Source organism: Penicillium verrucosum, assembly GCF_028828655.1.
Source record: "Penicillium verrucosum strain IBT 35672 chromosome Unknown utg000002l_segment0_segment0, whole genome shotgun sequence".
Taxonomy (NCBI): Eukaryota; Fungi; Ascomycota; class Eurotiomycetes; order Eurotiales; family Aspergillaceae; genus Penicillium; species Penicillium verrucosum.
The window spans coordinates 3,476,691-3,491,729 of record NW_026643211.1 but is presented as its reverse complement, the minus strand read 5'-3'; the positions used below and the strand labels follow the sequence as shown (position 1 = coordinate 3,491,729).

Below are 15,039 nucleotides of genomic sequence, written 5' to 3'. Positions count from 1 at the left end.
GGGTCCGGTTCGAATCGGCGTTTGTCCTTTCTAAGTACCAGTAATGGGGGAAGCTGGTACGAGGAAGAAAAGAGAGGAAACAACATCACAACCTCGTTTGTCGCATTGAGCCCATGCAAGCACGCCTAGAAGGACGTGTGTGTATGTAGTAAAACACCAAGATCGAAACCAGACCAGACCGTGCCACAAGTCCACAAACCAGCCCTCGCGCAAGAACCTGAATTCGTTTTCTCGTATCAATAAAAAAAAAGGCTTTCTATTATCTTTTTTGCGCTCTCTGCTCCTCTCTCTCACGATCGTTTCTCCATAATCGACCTTCCGGGACTTTTGGCGTTATAAAAACCAAAAAGTCAATCCACCCAAACCATCACCTCCAGTCGAAACGTCGGAAATCGTAGAAACGGCCGAGAGTCGGCAGACGGGAATGGGTTGAGCAGCGCGGCGGTTTAGGGCTGAGGAAGATAGGAGGTTGAAGGTACGGCAAGAAAGAAAAGCGGGGGACTCGATTTTGGCCGAAGAGTAATCATGAAAAACCGGTCGTAAGGGATATGCGAGAGAAGAAGAGAGACAAAATAGACGACGCGAGCGAAATTTCGTTTTGGTGGATTTTAACGGAGACGGCGGGCCTCGCGCTCGGACTCGAGCAGGCAGAGGATGTCGTCAACGCGGACTGGTGCGGAAGGAATAGATGTTAGTGATGCGGTTCGGTAAACTTTTCGTCTTTTGGGTCGATCTTCGAAAATTCCATATTTCAACATGGAGGGGCTCTTTTTCATTGTAGAATGAATAGAGTTGACCAATGTATGTTCCTCCTCTTGTGATCCCAAAAGACGAACGGATTCAGGGAATTCAATGTCGCATACCTGGGCCCTTGACGTTGCGGATGATGGAACGCGAGGTGTCGTCCATGAACTCGACGCGGACCTGGGTGACACCACCACGGGATCCTAAATGAATAGACCACAAATTAGCCATTGCTATTCCTCCAAGTGTCTGGTTTTCATCGGTTTGTTTCGGGCGATCCGGGGCGCAATGGGTGCACCCCGCGAATATCGAATATCGAATTGTGGGTTTTGGAGCTTCAAAAAGTTGGGAAAGCACATACCGGTGCGGCCGAGGACACGGGTCACCTTGACGAGCTTAACGGGCTGCTTGCTGGAATCCATCTTGGAGGTCTGGAGAGGGCGTTGAGCTCGAGGGTTGGAGTTGGTTGGACTGAAGGTAAATGAGTGTTGAAGTGGAATTTGGCCTGTGTGGGTTCGTGCAAATTACGCGAGGGCTCAGGGCTGGACACCTGAGCCGTCAGGCAGAATATGAGTCAGCGGATAAAATTGACACCTAGGCCGTCAGGCATAATTAAGGCAAATTAAGGCAGAACATATTTCTGAACTCCGATATCGTTCAGCATCACCATTAGACAAATTCGGCTTCCACAGCCAATTATCCTATGGAACGAATAAACGAATATGAAAAAACTCATTGAAGACTACCAGACATATCCTGTAGACAATCCCAAATAACCCAATACCACAGAATCTTATCACGTGGGCTCATACTGTCCAGCGAACACGGTACATACTCCTCTGGTCCCGTCACTAGTTTACCGGAGTAATCTGCCCCTCCAATTTCTGCCGCAAGAAGCTCCGGTCTCTCCTACCTCTGACTCTGACTCCTCCGGACTATATCAATTGTTCTACCTTATCTTCGAGATATTTCACGGTCTCAGAATTTCAATTGACTTAACCTCTTTGTCAACTGATCCCCGATCAGCTTATTCCCCCACCAAAAACCCGTGAAAACCCCCGCGCCGCACCGCTCTATCGCCATGGATCTCGTCAACCAGTGAGTCAAACTCAATTACAAACCGCATTGAGATCCCTACTAACACACTTATTCTAAACAGCTTGGAAGGCCGTCTCCTCTTCGCCGTCCCCAAAAGCAAGTTCCCTCTCAAATCGTGACTCATAGACCTCTGCGGGCCGCGATACCCACATGAACAAGAACCAAGAAACAAAGTCAAAGAACCCAACACTGACGACGCAAACCCCACTATACAGAAGGACGTCTGCAACAAGCAACCCTCGATCTCCTCGCCGGCTGTGACGTCCAGTTCCGCCGCGAAACCCGCCTCGACATCGCGCTGGTCAAGAACCTGCCCATCGCGCTGATCTTCCTGCCCGCCGCCGACATTCCGACCTTCGTCGGCGAAGGCCGCGTCGATCTCGGAATCACTGGCCGCGACCAAGTCGCTGAGCACGATGCCACCCTGCCCGCCGGCGAGGTCTCCGGCGTCGAGGAAATCCTCGACCTAGGCTTCGGCGGCTGCAAGCTACAGGTGCAGGTCCCGGAGAAGGGTGATCTCAAGGAGGCCAAGGACCTCGTTGGCCGCAACGTCGTGACCAGCTTCACTGCCCTCGCCGATGCTTTCTTCCGTAACCTGGAAGGCGCCGAAGCTGGCCAGAAGCTCGCCACGAAGATCAAGTATGTCGGCGGTAGTGTTGAGGCTGCTTGTGCCCTCGGTGTCGCGGATGGTATCGTTGATCTTGTTGGTATGTATTGATAAAGCGTTAGTCAGACTGAAATACCGGAATCCATCGCTAACACTCATTCTTCTATTCAGAGTCCGGTGAGACTATGAAGGCTGCCGGCCTGAAGGCAATTGACACCGTTGTCTCCAGCACCGCCGTGCTGGTCAAGTCCCGCCAGTCCAACAGCGACATCCTCACCCTCCTCACCTCCCGTCTGCGCGGTGTCATCACCGCCCAGAAGTTCGTCCTATGCCAATACAACATCCCGCGTGACCAACTGCCCGTCGCATCCAAGGTCACCCCCCGGTAAGCGTGCGCCTACTATCACCGCGCTCGAGGAGGAGGGATGGGTTGCTGTCAGCTCGATGGTGGAGAAGAAGCGCATTGCTACGGTAATGGATGAGCTGATTAAGGTTGGCGCAAGTGATATCTTAGTTATGAACATTGCCAACTCGCGCACGGATTAAAGATTTGATGATATTTGTTTTCTTTTTGGGGTTTTTATAGCATCCTTCTTCTCATGATCTTTTTTTTTTTCTTTATATACTGTGATGGAATTTTTCGGGATAGTGGTTAGTGGTTCCTTTTCTTCTGTTTGGTCTTGATAGAGACTGTCTTAAAGGACAAAAAGCACATACATAGAATGGGATAGGATTACACAGCATGTGTGCAAGGAGATCTATCCATGTTCGTATATTGAGCTTTGCTCTTCTATTTCTATATAAATAGCCTCGTCCTCTCCTGTTATAAAAACGAGAATAAACCAGATTCAAAGCCAGTATGATATACTAGTCACATACAAATGTGCTATATCCAAAACCCCAGCCCAAAACCCACCTAACCAATCGAAAATCATCAAACATATGGCAATGGTATCATCAAAAGAGCATCAAGAAAAAAAAAAAAAACCAGCACCAGAACACCAGAAAACAAAACAAAAAAATAGCACCCCTTACAATTCCTTCTCCCCCAATCCAACCCCTTCCTTCCTCCCCCGATGAATAGCCTTAAGACACTGTCCAACCCCTTCAAGATCCCCAAGCAACCCAACATGCCCACGATCACTCTTCACTAATCCATCCTTAATAATTCTATATCCAGGTGGCAACATAGCAGCCGAAGCAAGACAAACTCCATCCCCAGCCGCAAATGCAAGATCATCATACGCATCAACCTGCTTGATACTCTCACGCGAGACAACCCGCGCACCATACACAGTCGGTAACGTCTTCCCGTACAGCACGGCCGCAGGCGGGTATCTGTTTTCGGAATGGTGCGTCGGCCGGAAGGCCAGATTCTCCTTGAACCGTTTAGTATCTGCCAGCGTCCGCTGGAGGTACTCCCTCGCCGCGGGGAGCGGAATGGTGCTCGTCGTGGCTATCTTGTTTGCTGCGGCGCTGCTGCGCGGTTGCGAACCTGGTCCGACTAAGCCGTCCGCCGGGTTCTGGGCTTTCTCGGCTGCGTATGCGGCGTACGAGGCTGGGTTATGCGGTGTGTTGTTATTGCGGGCGTAGATGTCCTTTTCTGCTCCGGTGATGGCGTGTCCGTCATGTAGGTGGTTGTGTAGGTCTTGGGAGAGGAATTCGTCCGAGTCCTCGCGCGGACCCATGGAGAAGCGCTTTCCGATTAGTATGGGGATGTCTTTGAAGCCGAGGGTTGTTGGTGTTGGGGGTGCGGGGAGAGCTGGGCCCGTGCAAGGGGAGAGACGGTGGTCTTCCCAAGTTTGGGGGTTGAAGAAGTCGATGCGGAATTCTTTTTTGCTTTGTTTGTCGATGAAGCAGTGCCCGTCTTCTGGGAGGAGGGCGAAGCTCGTACGGAAGGTGAAGTTTACTTGCGCTGTTAGAACGCGGGAGCTGAGGAGGACGTCGTCGCCGCTGCGGAGGGGCCCGAGGATGTTCACGCAGTGCTGGGGTACGCCTGCGTACACGACTCCGGCGAAGAGATCGGGTCGCTCGTTGACCGCGTGTCGGGTTATCAGACCGCCCAGACTGTGTGCAATGACTGTAGCGCCGCGTCGGGATTCACCCGGTGCAGGTTCTTGGTTGCATGGTAGGCTCTCTAGGAAGGCGATGAGCCTGCGCGAGAGCAGCTCGGGGCTTAGACGCCAGTCGTATCCATAATCGTGGACACGCATGTCGCCACGCAGGGCATTTTCGCTCTTGCGCAAACGCTTCATCAATCGTCGACAGACGTCCACCGGGCCAACGTGGGAGAGAACCCCAGATGGGATGATGGTCTCTTCCATACGTTCCTCGTCCTCCGGGTGCAGACCGACCTCCAAGTCTACTTTCCGCAGATTCAGACCAACTTTCATCGGCACCCAAAGTTGACGATGGGGTGGCTTAGCAGACCGCAGGATTGATCCTCGATAGCCACCTAGAATCACAACATCGCCCGTGAGATCTGCCATTGCTTCTTCCAAGACTGGATGTGTTATGTTAGGGTTGTTGCGCGGAGTTAGCGGTGGGGTTGCAGCCCGCGGTGGCTGTTCCCCTTTGGCAGTACCGTTAACACCGTTGCTGTTACTTGATGAATTGTTTCCAAGATCTGACAGGAACGGCCGAGAGCCCCAATCATTGCGGAAGTCCTGTAAATGGAGATTTGGCATGCTGAGCAGCCTACTACTCGAGTCTTGGAGACTATCCTTGATTGCTTTGAACCGGCTGTTTACCTGGGTATGCACGTTCTCGTATAATGGTCGCTGCTCTAGGGACGATGCTGTGGATGACGCACGCAGATACAGCGATTGATCCGACGATGACCTCCGCAGACTTGGTGGTCGACCGGGCATCGCTGAACTAGGCCTCCGTATGAAGGAATGTTTCGCGGCCGAGGTTCCATCTGGCGAGCGCAGCTCAGGTATCGGTTGAGCGGCTTCTCCATCATCATCAACGCTAGAGCTGCTTGGAGCAAGAGGTGACGGCGGCGAGCGCAGGACCAGCGATGAAGTTCTTTTCGGCACTCCCGAGTTCTTTTTAACTGCGGGAGCTACCGTCTGGCTGCGGATTCGGTTTTGGCCATTGGGCGCACGGAACGAGAGAGATGGCCGTTTCCTCAAGGAGGTGAGATCAGGGAGGAATTTCTTCAGCTCGCCGGACCAGGCGCGTGGTCGACGAGGCAATGTGTTCTTCAATAAGGCCCCGACAAAGCCAGACCGTTGGCCCACGGCTGAATCTTTTGACCCAGCTTTTTCGGGGGCCGTGGCAAAAAGATCGCTGCGAGGCCCATGCGCGAGGCCTGGTTCGGGTTTCTTGTACTGCGGAGAGGGGTATGATGCCCGAGGCTTATGTCCGGACTTCTGTTCGCGCGGTGATGGTGCTGGTGGTGGTGCTAGTGCCTTTTCGGCCTTGGGCTCCACTGACTCCGGCTCGGCCGTGATTTCCGACGTAAATAGGCCATCCTCGCCAATAGTATCCGGTATGGGGGTGAAGTATGACCCTTGGTGTTCCAGCACGCGATTCTTCTCTTCCACGGGGGTTGCTCGGGCCTTCATGCGGCTCTGCTCGCGCCCAATGCTAACCCCCACCACGTCGCCGGCGGCATCTTCATCGGTGACCTCGGTTGAGTGCGGGATTGGTTCGTCGCTATCGGAGCTGGAGAAAGATGAATAATGGGAGGGGGAGTCTGAGACGACCACATTCGAGGACGTCTCCGATGAGTCCAATGTCTGGTTCTGCGGGTGTGTTGAGGCGACCACCGCCGTAGCGGTTTCCGGAGCCAAATGTGAGGAATAGGATCGATTGGGGGGGTATTGAGGCCATGGCGATTTAAGCCGAGAAAAGAAAAAGGCTCTGAAACCAGTTCAAAGCATGAGGTCGTACGAGTGTGTAACTATCCCCCAAACTTGGCATTGGATGATGCACACACCAATGTGGGCCGCACGTGGAGAAAGAATTTAAAGAGCTTGGCCCTGATGTATATATTGTACAAGGTGTATACCTAGGTATATTTGGAAGAAGAGTGTTTCAATGGTTTTTATTTTTTTCGAGAGAGATGAGTTGGTAAAGACTGGGAAACAGGTGGGTTCCACCAGCACAGCCTTCTCGGGTCGGTCGGATGTTGACCAAAATGCTTGGAAGGTTAGTGATTCTCCGAATCTGCTTTTTATATTTCAGTATTTAGTATGGGATATTGGAAACAAATTTGTTAGGAAATAAGCAAAATACTAAATGCTTGGCCTAACAAGGTACATGGATTACCTATGAACCTATTTCTCTTTCAACTATGTACATGCATGATCGACCATTCCTATTGAATTCGATATAACTATATAACTACTATATATTCTTTTGCATGTGAGAATGCTTTTCAAGGTTATAATAGTTACCGAATAGTTAAGTTAATAGGCCAATCTCCGATTGGTTATGTGCATCCACTTAGCTATACACTCGTATTCGTATACAAACTATCTATCCCCCAAATCGACCAGACCGAATCTCTTCCGCGCCTTTATTCGCAATTTCCTGATTCCTCTCAGCACCCTCATTAGACCCAAAAGCCCGATCAACAGCCGTATTTAACGCTCCACGCAATGACTCTCCAGCACCCTATACCACAATCAGAACCCCCATTTTCCCATCAAAAAAGATATTATCAACTTACATGAACCGACGCCGCAACACCCTTCACTTTATCTCCGACCCCCACACCAGCCCGTGAAGCTCTAGAATCCCCCATTTCCGCCCGCTGTGCCGTACTGGCTGTGTGCGGGAGCGGCGCATCCCCTACAATCCGATCATCACTGCGAGATGGCGACGGTGAGAGCGGTCGCTGGCGGGTCTGGGTTGGTCCACCCGCTGATGACCGAGAGTAACTGGCTCCTGTGGCTGGATTGTAGCCCTTGGTTGAGTCGTACTGGGATCGTGTATCGTGAAGGCCCGTTGGGAGGCCTGGGTCGCCGGTTGAGGAGCCGCCACCCACTGCGCCGCGGGAGGTTTGGGTCGGATCGGCATGTTCGTAGCTTTGGTAAGTTCGTGACATGATTGTATATATAAATATATGTATATATATAGTTGATTTATTGTTTGGTCTGGTATTTGGGGAAATGTAGTTGAGTGTTCTCGTACTTCCGTCGGTTCATACTTCCTGGACAATGACGTCACCATGAACATACAGTTGTAGTCCTGGAGATATAAGCGCTGGATATATATACATCTATGTACATCTATGCATAGTTAGTTATATCTCTTTTATGTCTAAAATAACAAATAATGCATCAAGAAACTGATTGTTTAACAACAACTTCTTCTTTGAGCCGGGGTAAAGTCGAGGTCTAAGGAGCACTCCGATGCTACCTACAACATACGTACTTGATATCCTCTGCCACTTCTTGGCGTCCCCTTTCCGTTTTGGTGCTCGGAAACCTTCCGTTGCCAAAATCAGCCACACTCCCACTGCTTTTCATTTGCATTCAAGTTGACTCCATCTGCAACCGCGAGAAACATACGAATCACCAAACACATTACCAAAATGACACAGAATAATGCCACTAGCATAAAAAACATCAAGACACGCTTCCTGATATGCTCGGACACCCATGGAATCGACAGTTTACCCGGCTTCATTCCGTCCGCGAAGCAACATGCAGACGTTGTTATTCACTGCGGAGATCTCACCACCCAATCACAACTCCATGAATACAAAGCGTCAATCCGTTTGCTCCAGGCCATCAACGCACCTTTAAAGCTTGTCATAGCCGGAAATCACGATTTCACAATGGACATACCAATGTTTCACAAAAAGATCGCAGAGGCCCAGTCATTAGAGCGTGAGACCGTTGAGAAAGCGTATGGATATGACGGGGAGGCTAGAAGATTGTTTGAAGGCACAGGGATTACCTTTCTCGATGAAGGCGTACACTCTTTCCATTTACAGAATGGCGCTATGCTGACTGTTTATGCCAGTCCATATACGCCTTCACTTGGAGATTGGGGCTTTCAGTACCACCCCGATAAAGGCCATGAGTTTATGATCGACAATGGTAGTGATTCTAACACCGTGGATGTTGTGATGACACACGGGCCGCCGAAGGGAATCATGGACTACACTGACTCCGGTGAACGGGCAGGCTCCCCTGACCTCTTTCGCGCCCTCGCTCGCGCCCGACCACAACCACGGATGCATTGCTTCGGTCACATCCATGAAGGCTGGGGAGCAAAACTTGTTACATGGCGTGAGAGAACTACCGCCATGCCCTCTCACCTAACGGATATCGACCATGGACGATCTTATCCTATAGCGAAGCTTTCCGATATTAAACACGGGGCCGGAAAAAACTTGAGCGAGGAAGGCGCGCCTATAAAGTACTTTGCTACTAGCCACTGTTCTGGGGATGCTCATCCACTGAACTGGGGTTCTCAAACGCTGTTTGTGAATGCTGCCATTGAGGGGACGCCCCAAGGCATGGATGACCAGAAAGAGAAGCTATCGATGCAGCTACCATGGGTTGTTGACCTTGAACTCCGATCTTCTCCTCAGGGAGCAGAAGAAACAAGGGAGCGAGCAAAGTGAACTTTGTAATCAACCTTACAATACAACATGCGAGGGGACAGAACCAAAAGGTAATTCGCAGTAGTCGCTCACTGGGTATCAATCTCCAAAATTCTCATCAATATCTATACAACAAGACCAAAAGCTCTGCCATCTTCGGCTTGAAGAACAGAATACAAACTAAACAATTCAACCCCCAGGCAAGACCTGCCGGCATCCAGCATATACTTCAGCTCTTGATCATCGAGCCCTGGAAGCAATTGGCCCGCCTTTACTACCTCGGATAGCAGCCATTGAGAGTCTTCAACTTCCCCATCACTCCCACGATCAACCGCCGTCATGGCCCTCAATCTCAATAAGCGTTGTGGTGGCCTGAGGCCGCCACATTGGTGCCTCAGACATAAACCCCTCCAAAACATGGAGATATCTGCATTTGTATAGGATGAAAAACTTCATTTTTGACACTTACAAAAAAATGTCGAGATACCTCACTTTGTATGGAGGCCAAAAGCTTTATTTTAGGACGAATGATTTACAGTACATTGTATAGGGCGGTGAAAGGAGTGGTCAATAATCAGGCCAAAGCTAGGCATCAAGGCATCAACATTTACCGGAAATAGGGTTCTGGCAGCTGGCGCCGATACTGCTGCGTACACAGCGCTGGATATATGTACATCTATGCATATATCCCTTTTATGTCCAAAATAACAAATAATGCACCAAGAAGCTGATTATTCAACAACTTCTTCTTTGAGCCGGGGTAAAGCCGAGGTCCAAGGAGCAGTTTTCCTAATATGGAACGTCTCCGATGTTACATACAACATAGATACTTTTATATCTCCCGCCTTTTCTCCCTTCTTTACAACACAGCTTTCTCCCTAAACATCTAATTCCCCAGATATCCTCCAAAATGTCCAAACAAATCATCTACACCACCCCTCCGGCCCCGGCCATCGACCCCTCTCTCAGCAGTGGCACCTTCCGCCTAAACACAGTCCCCATCCCCAAAGATGTCCACACAGACCAGCTCCTCGTACGCGTACACTATCTCTCCCTCGATCCGGCCATGCGCCAATGGCTCACCGCCAAGCGCTCCTACATCGCCCCCGTCGAGCAAGGCGCCGTAATGCGCGGCCAGAGCATCGCGCAAGTCCTCGCCGTAGGCAGCGACCTGACATCCAAGTACACCAAGGGCGACTGGGTGGTTGCCGGGTCCGGGTGGCAGGAATACGCGGTGATCACCGCGAAAGAAGCACAAAAGATAACGGTGCCGGCAGGCGGACGGCCCACGGATGCGATGTCCGTGCTTGGCATGACCGGGCTGACGGCCTACTTCGGCATGGTGGAGATCGCGCAGGTGAAGAAGGGTGACACGGTTGTTGTCTCTGGTGCTGCGGGCGCGACGGGCATGGTGGCTGGCCAGATTGCGCGCATTAAGGGCGCTAAGCGTGTTGTGGGGTTGGCGGGGAGTAAGGATAAGTGTGAGTTCTTGGTTAGGGAACTCGGCTTTGATGCGGCGGTCAATTATAAGGATCCAGACTGGAAGAAGCAGCTTAAGCTCGCTACCCCGGAGTACATTGATGTCTTCTTTGATAATACTGGTGGTGATATCCTTGATGCTTGCTTGGCGAGGGCGGCTCAGGACTCGCGCTTTGCTATCTGTGGTGCTATCAGTCAGTATAATGCTGCTAAGCCGCAGGGTCCGGCTAGTTTTATGAGTGTGATTGTGAGTTCTTCTTCGGTTTGGGAGGGTTATTTTTGGGGGCCCCCGGCTAATTAATAATAGTCGCAACGGATCACCCTGAAGGGTTTCATTGTCTTCGATTTTGCGAAGCAATACCCTGCTGCGCTCAAGGAGCTCGGCTCTTGGTTGGCTGAGGGTAAACTCAAGCGCAAAGAGCATATCGTGCCTGGTGGCTTGGAAGCGGCGCCTCAGGGTCTTATTGACCTCTATGCCGGTGCTAACACCGGTAAGATGATGGTTGAGGTGGCGCCGGTTAGCGAGGCGTTGGCTACAAAGGCCAAGCTGTGAGTATATCTACGGATAGGGTGTATTTCTGGTTTCATGTCTTTGATGATAGGATGCCTTTGATGCAGGTCATATTAGACCATGTCTATTTACTAGGCACTAAATATATTTCAATGTTGAGCAAATCTCAAAATCTTTTTCCAATCGAAGTCAGTTTAATACTGAACAGTAAAATATCCAAACAGGTTCATTTCTCCCCCTTTTTGTTCTTGTCTTTCTGCTCTGTTCCAGTATACAGTTGAAGTGACGTCATTTTGATATATACGAGCCCCGGTTACCACGTTCGTCTACGTTGATATATTCAAGATTTAGCAGGAATTGAAAGTCGTTCAATCAATTGATTGGAGCAACAGATGACCTACGAGTGATTCATAGACGCAACAGGCAAAATAGGACTAGAACAGGTTTGAGCTTTTGAGGTTTTGTCCTTATCCCCATGTTAAATCGTCTATATATACAGCCTTTCGCCATGCCTCGATTCTACATACCAGCTCTCAGCAAGAACCAGACAGTTCTAACATCAATTCCATCAATCCGAGTATCCAAGCTCTTTCCTCTCCTAACTTATCGTCAATTTGGAGTAAATCACACCGGAAAAGCTCCCGTCTCAGACAAGATCAAAATGGCAACCAGTGAAAGTAACCAAAGCTTTAAGCTGGAAAACCTGTTCAATGTGAAAGACAAAGGTGAGCAATATATAGTCCCTCTAGTCCACCATATCCTAACAACACCAGTGGCCCTCATCACAGGCGGCGGCTCAGGAATAGGCCTAATGGCCGCGCAAGCGTTAGCCGTGAACGGCGCCAAAGTATACATAACCGGACGCACAGAATCGAAACTCAACCGCGTAGCCACACTCTATGACAAGGGCGAGATAAGCGGCAAAATAATCCCGCTCCCAGCCGACGTAACGAAAAAAGACGAGATCAGAAAACTAGTCTCGGAGATCTCCACGCGCGAAGGCCACCTCTCAATCCTAATGAACAATGCCGGAATATCGGGCGAAACGCAAAAGACCGAAGCGGAAGACGTAACCGAGCTCCGCGAGTCCCTCTTCGACGATCCATCCGCGACATTCGACGAATGGGATGATGTGTTCCGCACGAACGTCTCGCAGATCTTCTTCATGACGACGGCATTTCTGCCGCTGCTGCAGCGCGGCTCGGAGGTCGAACGTGGCTGGTCTAGCACCGTGATCAACACGAGTTCTATCTCGGGGATCGTGAAGGTCTCGCAGCATCATTTTGCGTATAATGCCTCGAAGGCGGCGGCGATTCATTTGACGAAGATGCTTGCGCACGAGGTTAGTTCGTCCAAACTGCGGGTTAGGGTTAATCATATTGCGCCGGGGGTTTTTCCTAGTGAGATGACTGCTGGGGAGAGTGATTATATGCAGAAGAGTTATATCCCGGCTGAAAAGTATCGGGAGAAGGTTCCTGCTGCTAGGCCTGGGAAGGATGAGGATATGGGTAGTGCTGTGCTTTTTGCAGTTTGTAATCAGTACTTGAATGGGCAGAGTGTTGTTGTTGATGGGGGGTATATTCTTGCTGCTGGGTCTGTGTGATTGGGAGTTGGATGGTAGGAGTGGTGTATAACAAATTTGTTCTTTGTTTGTGGATATCTGAAGTGTTTGTGGATATCTGAAGGAAAGCTAGGAACAATGTCAAAGGAAGCATCTTCAAACCACCAAGTACATATTGTAAAGGGGTATCAAATTGCAGCCTTGTTCAATATCCTTTTGCTCCCGCTTCGCAAACCACCACACCATGTATCCATTCTGATCGCAACAACTTCGTAGTTGTGATACGCTTCCAAGAACAGGGGTGCAGCATTGCATACATAGCGTTGCGTCGTCTCTAGAGACCAGATATTAGTGACTTGTCTTCTGCGCCGGAGTCCCAAAAATAACACTATAACATACCTGCCCCAGGGTCTCAATTGGCGGGTATCCATCCTCCCCCGCGACGAGAATGAAGATACTCCAGATACCGCGCGTCTTCCTGATCAGGACGCGCACTACGCCACAACATCCGGTCGGTGACAAGCGCCATGTAAACCATAGCAGTGGCCCATACATCAGCAGGTCGAGAATCAAATTCACCTCGGTTTCCATGTTCATCATGGCAATGGGATTGAAAATGAAGTTTGAATTCCTCCGGAGGAATATACGGGAGCCTCATACCCACAAACGAAGCAGTGGGTGAGTTCGCAATGACGGCCTGACTGTCATTGCCAGAAGAAGACTCGGAATTTTGACGACATAATGAATTCAGAGGCCACGGTAGTGTAAACGACCATGCGCTCTGTGTAGGTGGCTGTGGTCGCGGGGGAAGAATTCCGCCTGCTCCAGCCTCAGCAGACTCCTCCCATATCCGCCGGACATGTCCATCGCCAAATCCGGCTAGCTTCACGGCGCCACTAGCAGTGAGCAGGACTGTCTCGAGGCGGACATCACGGTGTGCCGTGGCGTGATCGTGTAGGAAGGCAAGCGCGCGTAGGATCTGAGTTATTATACAGTCGGCTTCTTGGGTTGGAAGGGGACCTTTGCGGGATAGGAGGGTGTTTAGGTCGCCACCGGCGCAGTATGGCATTACTAGACAGAGCTGGGCGCGTTCGTTGTGGAGGATATCTAGGATTGGTAGGATATTTGGGTGGCTTGGATGTAGGGATGTTGAGTGGGAAGAGCTTGGGGGACCTCTAAGAATAGATCGTCGATATACTTTGATTGCGACAAGTTGGTTATCGCTTGCTTTATTTGTTTTGCTTTCATGTAAACGGGTTGTGCTGTTACAGCCATAGTGTACCATATGGCGATAACGACCGTATTTGTCTATGAAGGGGAGGTTTGGCGATGGGAATGTTGATTGTGATTGGATATATATTGATGGCGTTGACTCTTGCCGTAACAAGGGTTGCTCCTCTGTTGGGATGGCTTCCAACAGGGGTAAATTGTTGTTTTTGATAGCGCTACCATTGGATAGATGGTGTTCAGCTGAGAGCTTCCCTCGTATCAAGGTGTGGTGATGATCGACGGTCTGGGCTGGAGGACGCATGGCAATTATTGGACAAGTGTGTGGTCATGCCCTTGTATCACTGAGGTGATGACCGCGTAGGAGGACTCCAAAATATTGAACAGAGAAAAACTTCATATTTTCAACGAGGCATCAAGCCAATGCCCTTTTATAGACTAGGATTAGATTAAATAAGTGAATTCCCCCTCCCTTACAGATCTAGGAGGAACAATAAGGGTAGCACAGGGGGTGAAAGAATGTTCAACTCCAATTGCCTACATCACCCATAGACCACATTCAAATCGAGTCAATTGGGATATTCTGCGATTGGACAGGACAAACTGCTCAGCTAAAGAGCGATTTAATTTTTTCGAATCCTTTGAAGCCGCACTTAGCGAAATTGAAGGAAAAAGTTCGCTTGCGGAAGAGTATAGTATAATTCCGGGGGAGTGATGTGAGGTCCATAGTGAGTCTGCCAGTCAATTCTGTGGTGAGGAAAAATCCCTCAATGGTCCCTCAATGGTCCCTCGTGGCCGGGGATTAACACCGCACTTTCGTGGCTGCTCTGTTTTACCTGTTTTAGGAAATCTGCGGTATTTGTTCTTATCTTTTTACTAAAAAGCAAGAAAAAGCAAGAAAAAGCAAGAAATCTCTTCTGTTCCATATTCAAAGAAACTTCTTGTTGAACCAGAAGGAAACAGTTAGGGCTGTGTTCTGTATTGTCATAGATTTATGTTTACTGGTTAATGATTGGCCATAGGGCCTGTTTTATGGTAATATTACCTTAAATCCTGTATATGTATGTAATATATATAGGATGACTATATAAGGTACCATCTGTGTGTGGTACCTGTCTTTAATATGTGAACTTCCGCAGTTGCTCATGTACCTCTAGACCCCTACATTTATGGTTGTATGGATGGGATCTTCCCTTTATTCCCTCAACTTCCCAGAACCAGCAGGTCCCTCGTGGACTCGCGTG

At 49.9% G+C, this 15,039-nt stretch overlaps 7 protein-coding genes across 7 annotated transcripts; 4 read left to right on the top strand and 3 right to left on the bottom strand.

Annotated features, from left to right (window-relative positions):
* Positions 1-608: 608 nt before the first annotated feature.
* On the bottom strand, positions 609-1,166 carry N7516_006974 (40S ribosomal protein eS28; the record flags this gene model as incomplete). The annotated part of the gene is made up of 3 exons (XM_057219694.1): positions 609-670; positions 864-947; positions 1,106-1,166. 3 exons carry the CDS (start codon positions 1,164-1,166, stop codon positions 609-611), a joined length of 207 nt encoding a protein of 68 aa, XP_057073785.1.
* Positions 1,167-1,825: 659 nt separating this feature from the next.
* N7516_006973 (ATP phosphoribosyltransferase) lies at positions 1,826-2,995 on the top strand (the record flags this gene model as incomplete). The annotated part of the gene is made up of 5 exons (XM_057219693.1): positions 1,826-1,842; positions 1,904-1,938; positions 2,058-2,549; positions 2,621-2,768; positions 2,824-2,995. The coding sequence occupies 5 exons, from the start codon at positions 1,826-1,828 to the stop codon at positions 2,993-2,995; spliced, it is 864 nt and encodes a 287-aa protein (XP_057073784.1).
* Positions 2,996-3,480: 485 nt separating this feature from the next.
* Positions 3,481-7,508, bottom strand: N7516_006972 (uncharacterized protein; the record flags this gene model as incomplete). The annotated part of the gene is made up of 2 exons (XM_057219692.1): positions 3,481-6,177; positions 7,131-7,508. 2 exons carry the CDS (start codon positions 7,506-7,508, stop codon positions 3,481-3,483), a joined length of 3,075 nt encoding a protein of 1,024 aa, XP_057073783.1.
* Positions 7,509-7,997: 489 nt separating this feature from the next.
* N7516_006971 (metallophosphatase domain-containing protein) lies at positions 7,998-9,038 on the top strand (the record flags this gene model as incomplete). Its single annotated transcript, XM_057219691.1, has 1 exon — positions 7,998-9,038. The coding sequence occupies one exon, from the start codon at positions 7,998-8,000 to the stop codon at positions 9,036-9,038; it is 1,041 nt and encodes a 346-aa protein (XP_057073782.1).
* Positions 9,039-9,927: 889 nt separating this feature from the next.
* Positions 9,928-11,049, top strand: N7516_006970 (MDR family NADP-dependent oxidoreductase; the record flags this gene model as incomplete). The annotated part of the gene is made up of 2 exons (XM_057219690.1): positions 9,928-10,743; positions 10,804-11,049. The coding sequence occupies 2 exons, from the start codon at positions 9,928-9,930 to the stop codon at positions 11,047-11,049; spliced, it is 1,062 nt and encodes a 353-aa protein (XP_057073781.1).
* A 619-nt stretch (positions 11,050-11,668) lies between these two features.
* N7516_006969 (SDR family NAD(P)-dependent oxidoreductase) lies at positions 11,669-12,610 on the top strand (the record flags this gene model as incomplete). Its single annotated transcript, XM_057219689.1, has 2 exons — positions 11,669-11,732; positions 11,781-12,610. The coding sequence occupies 2 exons, from the start codon at positions 11,669-11,671 to the stop codon at positions 12,608-12,610; spliced, it is 894 nt and encodes a 297-aa protein (XP_057073780.1).
* Positions 12,611-12,980: 370 nt separating this feature from the next.
* On the bottom strand, positions 12,981-13,637 carry N7516_006968 (uncharacterized protein; the record flags this gene model as incomplete). Its single annotated transcript, XM_057219688.1, has 1 exon — positions 12,981-13,637. One exon carries the CDS (start codon positions 13,635-13,637, stop codon positions 12,981-12,983), a length of 657 nt encoding a protein of 218 aa, XP_057073779.1.
* Between the last annotated feature and the right edge of the window lie 1,402 nt (positions 13,638-15,039).